Source organism: Tachysurus vachellii, chromosome 17 (assembly GCF_030014155.1).
Source record: "Tachysurus vachellii isolate PV-2020 chromosome 17, HZAU_Pvac_v1, whole genome shotgun sequence".
Taxonomy (NCBI): Eukaryota; Metazoa; Chordata; class Actinopteri; order Siluriformes; family Bagridae; genus Tachysurus; species Tachysurus vachellii.
This window is the reverse complement of record NC_083476.1, coordinates 9,077,006-9,094,466: the sequence shown is the minus strand read 5'-3', so window position 1 is coordinate 9,094,466 and position 17,461 is coordinate 9,077,006. Positions and strand designations below refer to the sequence as shown.

The window sequence follows — 17,461 nt, the reverse complement described above, 5'->3', positions numbered from 1 at the left end:
ATTCCCGCCTCCTCCTTGTGTGTGGAGTTTGCATGTTCTCCCCGTGCCTCGGGGGTTTCTTCCGGGTACTCCGGTTTCCTCCCCCGGTCCAAAGACATGCATGGTAGGTTGATTGGCATCTCTGGAAAATTGTCCGTAGTGTGTGATTGCGTGAGTGAATGAGTGTGTGTGTGTGCCCTGCGATGGGCTGGCACTCCGTCCAGGATGTATCCTGCCTTGATGCCCGATGACACCTGTGATAGGCACAGGCTCCCCGTGACCCGAGGTAGTTATAGGATGAGGATAAGCGGTAAAAAATTAATGAATGAATGAAATTCAAAGCAGTGACTAGAATGCCAGATTGTAACTACATGGTCTAAACTGACTGATTATAGGTTTGTTTAACTCTGAAGAACTGATTAATGTTTATAAATTTATACTGGTTGCTGCAAAAACCTGATATAACAGATAAATAATAGTATGTGTTCTAATCATGCTGTCAAATCATTATCTTAATATGCCACACCTGTGAGGTGGAGGGATTATCTCGGCAAAGGAGAAGTGCTCAGTAACAGATTTAGACAGATTTGTGAACATTTGAGAGAAATAGGCCTTTTTTTTTTTTTTTTTTTTTTACATAGTCTCAGATCTTTGAGTTCAGCTCATGAAAAACGGTGTAGTGGAATCCAATGTTAGGCCTGAACAGTGTACTGTCCAATTGAGCTCATGAAAAATATTTTTCAAATAACAAGCATGACAAGTGACCTTTTGAGCTCAAGCATGCAGGGCCATTGAATAATTTTACAAGCAAGAAGAAGAAGAAGAAGAAGAAGAAGAGCCTTTTATAGTGTTATCCCCACATAATACTGGTTTAAAAACTTTGGCACCCTTACATTAAACATACAAACAAAGATATTCTTCAGTTCAAATCATAGATTCAGTAGAGTTCAATACTGTGAATTTCTGTGAAAATATGTGCATTCACAATAGGGCATCTTTTAACAACAATAATCCATGGTTTACAGCAAAACTCAGGCATCTTTGACTTGCCAGAATGGACACATACAGAAATGGGGGAAAAATCTTATATGATCAGGCCAGAAACACACTGAATAAGGTGAACAGTGGCTATAAGAAATTATTCCAAAAAGTTGAAAAAAGTTTCATCTGTGTGGAGAACACTAAAATATATCACAAAGTACAAAATATCATGCCCTGCTTTGTAGAGAATCAATAACTGGCAGATGATCTGTGTTTTACTGCAGTTTTGAAAAGCTCTGTCTCACACTCTTCCACCACCCTGATTTTCATCTCACATACCCAGCAACACCTCCTATAACCCCCTCTGGCCACCTCCTGCTATACAGCCTGCTCTTATGGTCTGTGAGAAGGATATGTGCCGAGCCTTCAAGTAAAAAAAGACAAGGAAAGCTTTAGGCCCAGATGGTGTCTTACCTACCTATCTAAAAGTCTGCATGGTCAGCTGGCCCCTTTCTTCACACAGATCTTTAACAAATAACCGGAGCAATGTGAAACCCCAAGTTGTAGCCTATATTATTCAAGGTACCAATTTGGTAGAACAGAAAAAGAAACAACACAGGAAGTTATTTTGTGTAAAAATAAAATACAAAAAACTGAGATAAATGAGACTCTTGACACACTGGCATGCTAAATAACACATTAACACAAAACATTGTTCACTGTAGTTAGTAGCAGCCACTTTTTAAATACTTGAGTCATCATTAAAAATCTATGCATTACACAAGATTTCAGTTCAATTACACTTAAAGATTCTTGAGAAACAGCTATTCGAACATAGGCCTAGTACAAATGAACATGTTCCAATCTTTGCTAAGCTTAAATCTTGGCATTTTAAATATTGAGTAAACTAAGATACATCCAAGAACTGATTGATAAGCAGAAATCATATTGTTTACAAATATAACAGGATTTTGCTCATTAAGGCTCCTTGAGGCCTGGAGTTTCACTAGAGAATCATTCACTACTGCTCTGGATATCCTAAAGATGACTATGAGATTGTGGTGAATGGTACCACTAGGATACATTTAAGATGTCTGTGAATGTTCATAGTTGGACAGCCAGATATCTGTACATGAAGAAAAAATGACTCAAGATTCTTGACCCAACACTGCTTGAATCTTTAGTTTACACCTGTAGTTGAATAATGAATTAAAATTGTACTAACCAGTGTCACCAGAAGAGAATGAGAACTCTTTGAATCTGGTTCCTCTCTGGGTTTTTTTTTCTCATGCCATGTTCACCTCTGGTTTGCTAATGTAGGATTAATAAAAAGTATATCCATAACGCTGCTTTGTGACAGTATCCACCATTAAAAGTCTGTTATAGATTGAAGTGTTGACTAAACTGACATCAACCGTTAAGAAAAAACATGGTGCCAAAAATAGATTTTACATTTGAAAAAACTATCCTAAATTTGGGTACAAATAAATAGTAAAAAAGGCATATTTATATGGTGCAAACCATAGAAAAGATTAGATAATTAATAGTGCTGTTACAGAAGTAACTATAAGGTGCTCAGATGGATGGGCATACAATTCAGATTTATTTGTAATGTGTCACGTAGCCAAAAAACGTTTTTTGAGAAGTTGGGTTAAATATAAATAAGAATAGTATTGTACTATAGTGCCACCATCAAGTTGACTGGGCTCATCTGTCTTCCCTAGGTAGTGGGAAAATATACTGACAGCCTTTAATGTATGTACCACGGCTGCCTTTTGGTATGCATCTCATTTATTGAAGAGAAAAACAAGAAGGATCCAAGCCACCCTAGAAATTAATGCCCACCTTTTCATGCTTAAAGACAACACACTGAAAGTTAATGCCTAATGTAAAGGCCTGAAGGCTGTAATTTCCACCTTGACTGACAGTAGAATCTGACATATTATATTATCTGATTATTATATATTTGACAGACTTGTTAAACCATGCTTAAAACCGTAGCCTCACATAAACCCATGCAAAATAATCTTATTGCTACTGCAGACTCATGTTTCTTTATTGTATACTGTATAAAATAATATCAGAACCTTTTTTAAATAAACAAAGCTATTGAAGTATGTTTTGTTGCACACAAGATTTGCTTTATATAAGCATTGAAGATACATGTCTTACTGTGCCTTATTAACTTAGATAACTGTAGATGTGGAAGTATATTTGCTTCCTGTCTGTCAAGGTATGTCTATGTACAACGTTTGATACATCACCTCTGCCTACTCTTTACTGTACACATCTGCACAAATTTCAGATGAATAAAGAGAAAGTTAAATGTATAACTGGCCAGTAACTTAAAGGCTACCTTATACTTACATATTAGGCAACTATACTAGTATACAATACATTTAATGTCATAAAAAAATAAAGGGTCCAGCCCCAAGACTGCATAATAAATCTAATTTTCTTGTAATCTTTAAAACAAACATTACATCATGAAAATTACTAAAATTATTGATGGAAAAAGCATGTGATATAAACCAAATAAATAAAATCTGCAAGTCAATAAATTACAGCCAGGAAATGAGTCATCTTTCCATTAACTATAAAAATTTGAGGGTGCTGGATTTCATTCAGCTGCTCTGTTTATGCAAATCAGCTGAAATATAACGGTTTCTCTAGGGCTGGTTACATTCAATGTTAAATTTATATGCAGTACACTAATTAAATAAAGTTAACTAGCCCTTTCAAAGCCATGCAAAAAAATATATATATATATAAAAATATTTGCAGGTGCCAGTCCCTGAAATATCTGAATATCAGCAAACATAATTAAACCAATAGACTGAGGATAAGGTTTCTTGATCAACTTTAAATACACAAAGAATATTGTGCATTAAATAAAAATCAGCAGTTTGCATTCATAATTAATAAACCGTGGTTTAACATAAAAGATTACAATGATCATCTCTAACATTACGGTATAGGGGTGTTTAAAAGACATATTTGTTGGTCATCTTCAATGAAGGCATTGCCTCATCAACATTCTGGTCAAGCCGATGATATTCTATACTGCGGGTGCAAAGGCCTTCCCTCCAGCGCCGACTCTGAGCCAGGAGCATGATCTGTATAGACAAGGCAATTACAAAAAACAATAAGCAGATACATATTTGAATGACAATCAGTAATCAAAAACAAAAAAATTGACCTTATTTAACAGACATCTAAATCTAAATTAGAAAAAATTCTGATCTTATGTTGAATATAAAGTCAAGTAACTTTGGTTGTCATTTCAACCATATACAGCTGACAAAGTACATACTGAAATGAAACATCATGGTGCTACATAAGAACAAAGAGCTACACACACACAAAAAAAAAAAAACACCCACATCTAATTTAGCCTAAAGTGCAGATAGACAACGCATAACACTACAGGAAAGCTACATAAAATAGTGCAGACCAGTATACAGAGTGTATAAATCCATTGTGGAAAAAAGGGATCTGTAAAGCCTGCCTATATATGTGATAGCAGCAGTGCAAACATAGAGGGGTTGGACACAATGTGAACACCGATAATTTTAAGGGGAAATGCCCACATTTCTGAGACATCTCTTAGAATTATATCACTTGTTATAGTAGTTCAGATCCTTAGTCTTGCCATTATTCCTGCTTCCAACACATCAACTTCAAGAACCAGCTGTTCACTTGGTGCCTAATATATCCCAATCAACTGGTGCCATTGAAACAAACTAATCAAGATTATTCACGTTACTTTTCACTGGTAATGATGATTCAGATTTTGGTGCAGTCCTATGTTCTCTGAGCAATTTCTTTTATGTTGGTAGAAGTCTGCACTGGGAGTATGATTCTGCAAATCCTCGACTGTAAGTTGATGCATCCCTGTTTTATTTTATTCTTTTGAGTGAATCTGCTACTCTTCAAAAACATGCACCAAAAGATGACTTGTTAGATAAAAAAACCTGACATACCTTCTTTTTATTGTGGTAGGTGATGTACACTATGGCCACCAGCAAAGCAATGATCACCAGGTGGAAGAAGAAATGCGAGTCTTCATCTTGAGTGGCATAGATGGTGGTGTCCTTCACGTGAATATCAATTTTACCAGGCCTCTCCTGCAGGTCTTCAGCAATATCCTTGATATAATTGGCATCGTCCTGAAAGTCTTGGCTGAAAGTTTCACTTTTGCCCTGTTGATTATTCTCTGTATGTCTTCCATAGTCATCACCATCATCATCTTCTTCATCCTCATAGCCCAGATTATCATTTGTGTCCATCTCAAAAGGAGAAGTGGTGGATTCAAAATTGAGAGCAAGACTTGGATCTTCTCCAGCCAAGTCAGTGATAATAGGTGACTCGTGTTCAGGATGGTTAACTGACTTTGGCACATTGTGGTTCATCTCAATAGCCTTGGAGTCTTCTGGAATCATCTCAGCTGCACTAGTTGGTTTGGGTGGTGCTGTTGTTGCATCCACTGTTGCAGTGATGGTAGTTAGCTGAGAAATAACCACTTTGTTTGATTTCATCAGGTTTTGGGTTTCTGAAATGTTCTTGTAATAATTTGATATGGATTGGGAGGTGCTGTTAGTGAAATTTTGGATGTTTTCTGATTCTTTTAGCACAGGAAGTTCATCTGAAAAAGAAGTTTCCCCCAAAATTATTTTGACAACTACAAGTTTCAACAAAAATATTTTTTAAATCTGAAAAAGATTCCTTTTGCAAATGTTAATGCACAAGGTACTATACAAACATGTACTGTGATTATTAAAGGCAATCATTTTAAAGGAATTTTAGCACTTATAACATTTGTTTGCCTATACATGCTGCAACCAGACCTTGATTCAGCAATGTGTGGTTCAAAGTGTGGCATTGGGAAATGCATGGTGGGTGAAGGGTGAGGTCATCAAACAGGTTTGGGAGAAGGTTTCACAGTTATTTATGATAATCTATGCATCACACAAAAAAACTAGACATCAATTAAATGATTTTGAAGTCCTTTAAAGTAAAATCCAGCAGGTTAGTATATCTCACTCATTTTCTACCGCTTATCCGAACTACCTCGGGTCACGGGGAGCCTGTGCCTATCTCAGGCGTCATCGGGCATCAAGGCAGGATACACCCTGGACGGAGTGCCAACCCACACACTAGGGGTGTAAGAAAATATCGATACACGTGAGTATTGCGATATTTTGTTTGGCGATACTGTATCAATTCTCAAAAACAAAATATCGATATTTATATAAAAAAATAAATAAATAAAATTATACAGATTCATGGCCGTTTCACTTTGTTCCGTTTATATCCCAACCGCTAGATCGCAGTCTTCCTTATCTCTGAACTTAAACAGTGACGGGAAGTACTAGCATAACGGCGCGCTACTAATGTTAACGTTAAAATAGTTTGCTGCTAGTAATGGAGGATGAAAGAATATTTCCAGCTCCCGCTTCAGTGTACAAAGCCGATTTGTGGCGTCATTTCGGCTTTCGTTACAGACCAGGCACGAAAGAGATTGACAAAAGTATTGCTGTTTGTAAAATGTGCAATGCCAACATCAAATATTCAAAGAACACTACAAATCTGAGAGCGCACATAACGAGGCACCATGCGGATGCACGGATAACAGAACAGCAGCAAATGGCTAACGTTAAAAGAGAGGATCCCCGTCAACTCACCCTGGAGCAAGTTCACTGATCAAAGTTACCACCAACCTCAAAGCGTGCAACCAAAATAACTCAGTCAGTACTTCATTTTATTTGCAAAGATATGCGCCCTCTCAGTGTCATAGAGAATGAAGGTTTCCATCATATGCTGAAAACTTTGGAGCCTTGCTACACAATACCATCCCGCCAGCACATTACGGACATCGCTGTGCCCAACTTGTACAATGAGGTAAAAATGAGCGTACTACAATCTCTTAGCTTAGCCGAGAAAGTCGCGTTGACATGTGACGCTTGGACATCCCGGGCCACTGAATCATTCGTAACGATAACAGCGCACTGCATAACGACTGAGTGGAATCTGGTCTCGTATGTACTACAGACAAGAGCGATGCATGATTTTCTTCAGAAAAACCTTGACATTAAATAAAAAGACAAATATAAATACAAATAAAAGAAACCTGTAAAATCCAAGTTTAAAGGTTCTGAGAATGTTCAACATCTGTAAATATTTTATTGTTTATATTTGTTTTGTTTTCTTTAGGAATCCTGCAAGCACTTTATTTTTTCATTGATATTAAGCGGATGTAATTCTTTTGTTCAGATCAAAATGTTATATTTTATATTTAGTTTAACTAAATAATCCTGCAAGCACTTTATTTTTTCATTGATATAAAGCAGATGTAATTCTTTTGTTCAGATCAAAATGTTAGGACACTGCATGCTACAATTGTAAACTGAAACTGTGAAGCTTTAAAAGCAGGGTCTAAAAATATATATGGTCTGTTTATAACAGCTAACATTTAATACATTTAATTTAATTTAACACATTTAATACATTTAAGAAATCCTGCAAGCACTTTATTTTCCCCCTTTATTCATACTGCACATAAAGTGGTTCAATCATATTGAATGTTACAGGGGCTAATTAATGCAAATGCAGTTCCCACTGTGTTCTGGTTAAATAAAAAACATTTTTTTTCTAAGGTTTGCATATGGTGGTGTTCTTGACAGCTTCCCTAAAACATTATCCTATAACTAAAATAAGAAATATCCCAATATATTGCCTTGCTTACAATATCGCAATGTATCGCAACATATCGTATCGCAACCCCGTATCATGATACGTATTGTATCGCCAGATTCTTGCCAATACACAGCCCTACCACACACACACTCATTCACTCACGCAATCACACACTATGGACAATTTTCCAGAGATTCCAATCAACCTGCCATGCATGTCTTTGGACTGGGGGAGGAAACCGAAGTAGCCGGAGGAAACCCCCGAGGCACGGGGAGAACATGCAAACTCCACACACACAAGGCAGTGGCGGGAGTCGAAACCCCAACCCTGGAGGTGTGAGGCAAACGTGCTAACCACTAAGCCACCGTGCCCCCCAGGTTAGTATATAATCTACTGAATAGATTCTACTAATTATTATTTACAGAAACCAAGAGACATATTCTGAAATATTATGTAAATTTGAGATTTCTCAGGAAATCTTGCTGTTTCTTTAAACAAAGCAATAAGTCTTGGAGACTATAATATTGATTTTAATAATCCAGAAGACAGAAGGCCAGGTCTTCAAGTAACAGAAGACAAGGAATCTTCACACAGATCTTTAACAAATCACTTTAGCAATGCAAACTCCCCTACTGCTTCAACACACCATCATTCCAGTCTCTCATATCTGTGTTCAAGAAGTCAGTTGAGAGATTTTGGCCCACATGACCTGACCCCTATCAAGCAAATAAGTCGGTGGACAATGCAGTTAATATGGAAATGCACTATATGCTACAACACCTTAATGGACCAGGAAATTGCACAAGGATCTTGTTTGTGGACCTCAGCTCAGCTTTCAACACATAATGCCTGAATCTCTGGACCAAACTGACCCACAACTCTGTAGGTAGTAGCAAATGAGGTTAGGAAAACTCATGTCTGTGGCCCTCACCATCAGCACTGGTGTTCCTCAGGGATACGTTCCCTCCCACTGCTCTTCTCTCTGTACATAAATGACTGCACTGATAATGACCAGCTGGCTGTCTGGCGCTGTCACTTTGATCATATCAAAGTCTCATATCACTCACCTGGCCAACAGAAGAGATACAGATTAATCAAATGAAAAACTAACAAATTAAAAAAAGCTGCTTTTCACAGGCAGTTAAATGCATAAACCCTCCTCCTACCCTCCCTCCCAAACAATACATGCACTGATGACGTGACTGACGAAGACCATCACCACACGCTCGTGGATGACTGAAAAGCTGCTGAAGTCTAGAGATTCTGCCTTTAGAGAAGGGGACATAACCTTAAGAACAGCAAGTGCCAAACTGTCTCTAACCATCAGAGAGGGAAAGTGCACACATGCCCAGAGAATCCACAGCCACTTCCTAGACAGCAGAGATACCTGCCGCATGTGGCAGGGCAACCAGGCAATCACGAACTACAGGACAACTTCACCTGCCTGTGACAGTGATTCCTCCCTACCAAATGCACTGAACAACTTCTATGCTCGGTTTGATGCACAGAACAACCTAGCGGCTAGGAAGATGTTCCCTCCCCCAACGACCAGGTACTCGCACGGCTGATGTGAGGAGAACTCTAAGTAGGAAGTCTGCTGGATTCCTGGTAAAGTGCTCAGGGAATGTGCAGAACAGCACAAACTGTTACATTTACTTACTACATAAGTTTTTATATGTTTACAATTGTTGCACAAATGTACTTTATAATCCACTATGCACACTGGTCAGCGCTATTCTGTGTACTTTCTTGTAGTGATTGCACTTTATGTGTCTGTAGCTTTGTAGTTTTTATGTTTTTGTTTTTTTTGAAGAGCTATGGTCCTGGAGAAACCTTGTTTCATTTCAATATGTACTGTGTATATATGGTTGAAAATGACAATAAAAGCTTCTTGACTTGACTCAATAGTGTAATCGTTTTCAGGGATTTTACTTCATTTTTCATGCTCATACAACAGTGTGTGAAGTCTTTCCTCGTTTATGTAGGCTACATTATACCATGCTTTTACTTTTTTTAATAAAGATAAAGGTGATTTATTAAAAATATTTATACTTTTTTTTATTATTAGTGCCATCATTTGAAGTTCAGTTAGAGAGAGACAAATAGAGTTTGTGTATGTTGACATGAACACAGCTTGAAATTAAATTAAACCTTTAAATTTCAAAACAGTCCTGATGCAGCTGCTAGCAGCTTCCAGGAAGAACAGGCTCTGCATGCTAACATTTCTGTTGTACTAGGAACTAGGGTTGCAAAATTCTGTGAATTCTCGGGGCTGGAAACTTTCCATGGGAATTAACAGGAATTATTGGGATTAAAGGGGAGTTTACAAAATTGCAGGTTAGCATATAACAGGGAACTTAATTGTAGTTGAAAAAACATTTTGCAGGATAATCTTGGTTAAAACAACTTGATTTACTAAAATTTCAGCTACATTTCTACCTTGCACATTCATCATTCCCATGCACACAGCACTTCGCCTACTGCAGGGCTCTTGCAGCCATACCCACAAACGCACTGTGCATTCCGACAAAATAATTGTAAAAAAAATGTCCATCTTGGTGTATGGTGAGTATTTACATAAAGTATTTTCATATTACATAAAGTTATTTTTAAAACTCCCTTGTGCTGTCTAAGCTATTGTGCAACAAAATTATACCATTTTAAATACAAATACACTGACTGAGCAGACATTTATGTGAGATGATGCTAAACTGTCTAAAAAGAGTATCCCTTACAATCAATCCCCCTTGATTTTTTTTTTCACCCCTCCCCCTTCTAAGCTTTACTACCACAGAAATATTGATTCCACAGGTTTGCATTTGAGTCCAAAAATTAAATCAATTCAAGTAAATTTTTTATTTAAATAGATTTTATCAATGGTATTAAAGTTTATTTAGCAAATACCAAAATGTGTTTATACAGTAGCTAGCCAGCCAGTAAATCAGATATGCTAAATGTAAGCTAGCACTATTTAATTTAATTGGCTAGCTAGCTCAAGCTGTTATGCTCTTTCTTCTAACCAGTTTTCTGTTATTTTAGAAATAACATTTTACATGAAACATGAAAAATAGTAATGTGTCCAAAAGTTTGGACACATTACTATTTTTCAAGTTTATGAAATAAGTCTCTTAAGCCACGTTCACACTGCAAGTCTTAATGCTCAATTCGGATATTTTGCTCAGATCTGATTTTTTTGTTTGGCTGTTCACATTACCTTTTAAAATGTGGCCTATATCAGATACCAGTGTGAACTGTTTGCTGTTTCGAACTGACCCGCATGCGCAAACGAACAATAACAATGACGTCACACGCAGCACGCCGTTGCACTAAAAAGTTGGCGAGGTTATTGAGGAAGTATTGTATCATCTGGTGCAAGCAAACATATCATGTAATGCTATAATGTGATGTATTCAACGCAAACATTATGAGCTGGTTCACGTAACCACTTTATATAACACTCTTAACACACACGTTACCAGTCACGTTTGTGTCACGTTTTCGCCGGAGCAAAAAAAAAAAAAAAAAAAAATTAAAAAATTAAAAAATTAAAAAAAAAGGTTTCGCCGGCGCATAATTGTGACGAATGTCGATGTAGATTGACGTAAAAGTCGCATCAAATCCACCTTGGCTGTTCACACTGCGGCCACATTGGAAAAGATCAGATTTGGGTCTGATTCAGGACCACATATGGAAAAAGAATTTGGTGATGATCTGTGCATTTTCCAGAATGATGAATGTCACAAGGCAAGAGTGATAATGAAGTAGCTCAAAGATCTCTAAATTTAAATTTTGGATCCGTGGCCAACTCCCCAGATCTCAATCACATAGAGAACCTGTAGTCAATCCTGAAAAGGCGAGTGGACAGCCCACAAATTGTGATCAACTCCGAGTAATAAGGCAAGAAATAAGGCAAGAAATTACCGCCATTAGTCAGGATTTGGCCCAGAAGCTAATATCCAGCATGCCAGGGCGTATTGCAAATGTTCTGAAGAACAAGGATCAACAATGTAAATAGTGACTGTTTGCCTATATTAAATGTTTTGCAAATAAATAGCCTTCAAAACTTATGAAATGTGTATCACTGATTTCCAGTATACCATAGAAACGTGTGGAAAATAATCTTCATATACTGAAGCAGTAAACTTTGCAAAACAAACAATTTATATCACTGCCAAAACTTTTGGCCATGACTGCAATCATTATAAGGGAACACACACTGCAAAATTCATTGGGGAACATTTCACACCACCACGGCACATTTGGGGGAAAGAAATTGGAGGAAAAAATTCTATGTACATCGTAAACTATAAAGAATATTATAACGAAAAGCATATAGGTCTAATTACTGACATCAAAAGTCGTCATTCGCTTGTACGCTTGATAATCTAACCGTGATATGAGCAACAAAAATACGCTTTTATATATGTTTGCTAGTTTATTATGGCCAAATGTTTTTAGCTAGCGACCCACATTAAGTAAAATTTCAAATAGATCCAATTATGACTGCATTTTGGGCCACTACTGATACACTTTTAAAACTTACTCGCTAACATAACATGGTAAAATATGTTCACAGTAAAATAACATTTCAATCTGCCACATTTACAGACAGGTTAAAGCTACGCAAGTTGTTTAGGTCTCCATGACGCTTCACTCATGATTATTCATAAACAATAAGCTTATTAAAATACACGAAAGGATAACTTACAAGTGCCTGATAATGAGCAAGTTACAAGTGTAAGCTGTAAAACGGACAAAACAGCTGCTAAAAATGTGTTCGAATCTCGCTGCTTCAGCTTTGTCAATGTCGCCATCTTGAAACGGCTGTTGGTAGCAGAGTGGGCGGGACTAACCATCGTTTTCGCTCAAAACAGGCAGTGATGTCATTTCACGTTGTATTATGCTGCATTCGAGAACTTGTAATTCCCTGCCTACAACCTAAAAATAGAGAAAATGATGAGGGGGAAAAAGTGTGTGTGTGAGTGACATTGTCACATCTTTTTTTTTAACATCTGAGTTTCATAGCACATGTTTTCAATTTACACACGAGCTTTTTTCAATTTACAGTGGAATCCTTTTTTTGACCATTTTACACTTTTTTTTACACACTTGACCTTTTACACTTTTTTTTTTACAGAGGGTGGAAGATAAGAGACAAGATCTTCATAAATAGATGACATTTATTGTTTAAATGAGTTCTGTTTCAGCCTTGCTATTCAATTTGTCTCCTTTACTGTCTAACAAAATATGTGAAAGCCTTCCTATTATATAGAAAGATTGTAGGTCATTTGTGTGTTAGCAGTTTCAGAGAGGATTAGCTCTATTTATAGAATGATAAAAAATTACTTCACTTAGCAACGTGGCAAAGTGACAGTGGACCACTTATCTAGCCCTTTACATACAGTCCATCCACATCATATAATGTGACATGTCAGACTTTTTAATTCAATGTAACACTTTAACACTTCTAATTTAAGGGGTTTAACAAAAATATTGCATATACTGTTTTGGAATTACAGACAAATTTGCGTAGTTCCATTTTTATAGGCTCAAATGTAATTGGACAAACTAACTTAATTATAAATATCATTCATTCATTCATTCATTCATCTTCTACCGCTTATCCGAACTACCTCGGGTCACGGGGAGCCTGTGCCTATCTCAGGCATCATTAGGCATCAAGGCAGGATACACCCTGGACGGAGTGCCAACCCATCGCAGGGCACACACACACACACTCTCATTCACTCACGCAATCACACACTAGGGACAATTTTCCAGAGATGCCAATCAACCTACCATGCATGTCTTTGGACCGGGGGAGGAAACCGGAGTACCCGGAGGAAACCCCCGGGGAGATGCACGGGGAGAACATGCAAACTCCACACACACAAGGTGGAGGCGGGAATCGAACCCCGACCCTGGAGGTGTGAGGCGAACGTGCTAACCACTAAGCCACCGTGCCCCCTAATTATAAATATAAGGAATATTTTTAATACTTGAATGTAATTTTTTTTGTTAATGACTGACTCCACCATGTTTCACAGATGATGTGGCATCCTTTGTATCATGCTTCATTTCTACATGCCTTTCGCTTCCCATCATTCTGGTGCAAGATAATGTTTGTTTCATCTGTCCAATGAATAATGTTCCAGAACTGGTATAGATTTTAAGATTTCTAAAGGCACGGAATATAAGGAATGAGATAACCAGGACAAAATATCAAATGTGCAAATAGAGAAAATACACTGGATAAGGCCTATTCAAACGTCAAGAACGTCTATAGGTCAACTCCTGCCCTACTTGGGTCAGTCAGACCACATTTCAGTGCTCTTAATTACAAATACACCCCACTTAGAAGGAAATCTCCTCCCATCATCATGATTGAATAAATGTCCAGAAAGTTCCTCTTCTGAACTTCAAGATTGTTTTGAGAGGATTAACTTGGAGGAGTTAGAGAACCAGGACTCAGAAGAGCACCCATCAACAGTACTCAGTTACCAGAGATGGGGGACTCGAGTCATATGACTTGACTCGAGTCGGACTTAAGTCGCACATTTGAGACTTGAGACTTGCTTGACAAATATTAAAAAAAGACTCGACTTGACTTTGACTTGACATTCATGACTTGAGACTTGACTCGGACTTGAGTTAAATGACTCGAAATAACTTGTTTTTTTGTTTGTTTTTTTTTTTAATTTGTTTTTAAACGCACGCAAGAGCGTAATCTAACCACGTGACGCAGCAGGCAAGCAGAGGGAGCGCGCGCACTAACTAATAAACCTTAACAGTCGTGACGAAACATGGAAGGCGCTACACCAAAAATAATTAAGTTCGGGTACCGGGATTTTGTGCAAGATGAGAAGAGAAGAACAGCAGGATGCGACCACATCGCTCACAATTGAATGACACAATTGAAGTTCTATGAAATTAATTTTTTTGCAAGTGCAATGTAGTGTAAATGGTTGGTCACTGTTTATGTGGAAAGCTTTTTTGCAATAGCTCTTATAATCGGCCTTCAGTGTTAGGCTTTGAGTGAAAAGCGTATGGGTTTTTTATGGGGATGCACATTATATATAAAAAACATAAATATAAATATGAAAATAAAAAACTTCGGAGTTGCAAGCACAGTCATATTCTTGTCTCACATGCACACGCACACACATTCAATTTAAAGGGATAGCTCACCCAAAAATAAAAATAAAAATCTTTCATAATTTTCTCACCCTCGTGTTACAAACCTGTATAAATTTCTTTGTTTAGATGAACACGGAGGAAGATATTTTAAGGAATGTTTGTAACCAAACCCTTCATGAGCCCCATTCACTTCTATAGTATTCTTATTTCCCTACTATGGAAGTGAATGGGGTTCATGAATGGTTTGGTTACAAACAGTCCTCAAAATATCTACATGTGTGTTCATCAAAACAAAGACACTTATACAGGTTTGTAACATCATGAGGGCGAGAAAATGATGACAGAATTTTCATTTTTAGGTGAACTATCCCTTTAATTAATAAATTACACGCTCTCTCTCTCTCTCTCTCTCTCTCTCTCTCTCTCTCTCTCTCTCTCTCTCTCTCTCTCTCCCCAATAGTTAATTCACTTCAAGGTTTGTGTGATTCAATAATTTACGTTTTTTGATTGACGTGATTGTTGTTGTTATTCTGTTGTTAAAAAGGAAGGATCTAATGTAAGGATGTGTTCATGTCCCATTAAAAGGGAATGCCTGTTCAAAAAATGCAATTTTGTTGCATAGAAACCATTGTACTTATATATATATATATAGAAGCGGTAGAAGATGGATGGATGGATATATATATATATATATATATATATATGTATATATATATATACATATATATATACATATATATACACTTTTCTATGGTCTTCTGCCATGTTTGAGGCATACTGAAACTTTTCATGCTTTTACAGTGCCTTATTTCAGCTACATTTACATCTTAGGCTTTGTAGTTTTTTATTGTATTTACAACTCACCTGTATGTGGACACCTTTTAAAAATAAATGCATATAATCATTTTTTGGTGCAAATAAAACTCATAGTTCATAAATACTGTAGATTTAACTTTGTTTAATATATACATTTAGTTAAATCATCAAACATCTGTATGACTTGCCAGTGACTTGCTTGACTCAAGCTACGACTTGACTTGCTTGACATAAAGCAGTGACTTGACTTGACTTGGCTTGACACTCACAAAAAATGACTCGGACTTGCTTGAGACTTGAAGGTTAAGACTTGAGACTTACTTGAGACTTGCACATGTGTGACTTACTCCCACCTCTGTCAGTTACATGAACTGTGTTAATTTGGAAATTGAATAAAGAAATTAAGACCCTCTAAAAAGCCCACAATGTTGCTTTCTGGTCCAAAGACAAAGCTCTCTACAGTACACATAGAGCCAACCATAAAAGAGCCATCAGTGGTGCAAAAGTGGAGTACAAAAAAAGATAGAGGATCACTTCACTCACAACAACCCATGACAACTCTGGCCGTGTACCCAGCACCTCACAAATTACAAAAATAACAGACACAAGATTTTGGACATGTGCCCTGCGATGGGTTGGCACTCCATCCAGGGTGTATCCTGCCTTGATGCCCAATGACGCCTGAGATAGGCACAGGCTCCAAGTGACCCGAGGTAGTTCGGATAAGCGGTAGAAGATGAGTGAGTGAGTGAGTGAGATTTTGGACAGGGTATCCAGCACATCACAAATTACAAAAATAATAGACACAAGGCTAAAGCCTCATTGGCAGAGGAACTCAACTGCTTCTTTGCTTGCTTTGAGGTGAGTGCAACTGAGACAGTCACATCAAGCATACTCACTTTCATACACATACACCATTCTTTTTGCATTCACCCCAGTCATCATGAAGTGCAGTTTCCACTGTGCATTAGGTGCCGTAGGTGGCTCGATGCTTTAAAACTGGTTTAAAGTGTCTGACAATGGCATTCTTTAAATTCCAGTGGTTGTAAAGTGGGCATGTTTCTGGAGATCTTGGAAAACGCCTTCTTTCAACAAAAAAAAAGAGCATACCTACAATGGATATTTAAGGACAAAACAGTCATATATGTAGATTAAATATTTTATATCTATTATGCTTTATTATATTACAGTTAAGCTGTTTTCGAAAACAAATAAACAACCAAAAACTATGGTTATGGTTAGGGTTAGTTTATCAAATAGGCCACGCCAACCCGATGACGCAATATCTGTTACGCTGTTCTGAAATCCCTGGAAATAAGTGCATCCTGTCTGACGATTGGCCTGTATGCTGGAATTAGCATAACAGAGATGTGGTCTGAGTAGCCAAGGTGGGGGTAGGGCTCCGATATGTTACACAATGTTTATGTAAACAATATCCAGCAAGTTCTCTCCTCTTGTTGCAAAGTCCACATGCTGATGGTATTTAGGGAGCACCATGGGGGGAATGTACACTCCGAGAATGAAAACAGTGGTTAATTCCAAGTTGGATACAAAATGATGCTATTTATGTGTTTAGCACTACTTTTAAAAGTACAGCAGTGTTCATGTATGCAACCGCCATACACTGTTAAAGCACAGTAATCATGCAACTACAAACGTGCATAATGATGTTCTTGAGAAACTTGAGGCCTCCAGTCCTCGGCATGTCTGATGTCGGTGACCGGGAGAGGGGACGCCGGAAGCTGTATGAGAGGAAGTGGAAGAGCGGGTGTCCATGCAAGGTCTCATGTCATTCTACTTTCAAATATTTGCTCCCTGTACAATAAACTGGACTACATTGGACTTGACAACA

The 17,461-nt window shown here is 37.5% G+C and overlaps 1 protein-coding gene across 1 annotated transcript; it reads right to left on the bottom strand.

Moving 5' to 3' along the window:
- Positions 1-3,803: 3,803 nt before the first annotated feature.
- Positions 3,804-12,515, bottom strand: c17h5orf15 (chromosome 17 C5orf15 homolog). Its single transcript, XM_060891259.1, has 3 exons — positions 12,365-12,515; positions 4,944-5,605; positions 3,804-4,076 (listed from the first exon to the last, which is right to left on the bottom strand). The coding sequence occupies exons 1-3, from the start codon at positions 12,510-12,512 to the stop codon at positions 3,945-3,947; spliced, it is 942 nt and encodes a 313-aa protein (XP_060747242.1). The 5' UTR covers positions 12,513-12,515; the 3' UTR covers positions 3,804-3,944.
- Positions 12,516-17,461: the final 4,946 nt, after the last annotated feature.

What these genes read in the sequence shown, in the direction of transcription:
- c17h5orf15 (XM_060891259.1), bottom strand. Translation starts at nt 12,512, where the DNA reads ATGGTTAGTCCCGCCCACTCTGCTACCAACAGCCGTTTCAAGATGGCG. An exon ending in TTGCTCATTATCAGGCACTT is followed by an intron (nt 5,606 to 12,364) that starts GTAAGTTATCCT and finishes CTTCTTTTTCAG; the next exon opens with ATGAACTTCCTGTGCTAAAA. An exon ending in CCTACCACAATAAAAAGAAG is followed by an intron (nt 4,077 to 4,943) that starts GTATGTCAGGTT and finishes TTGTCTATACAG; the next exon opens with ATCATGCTCCTGGCTCAGAG.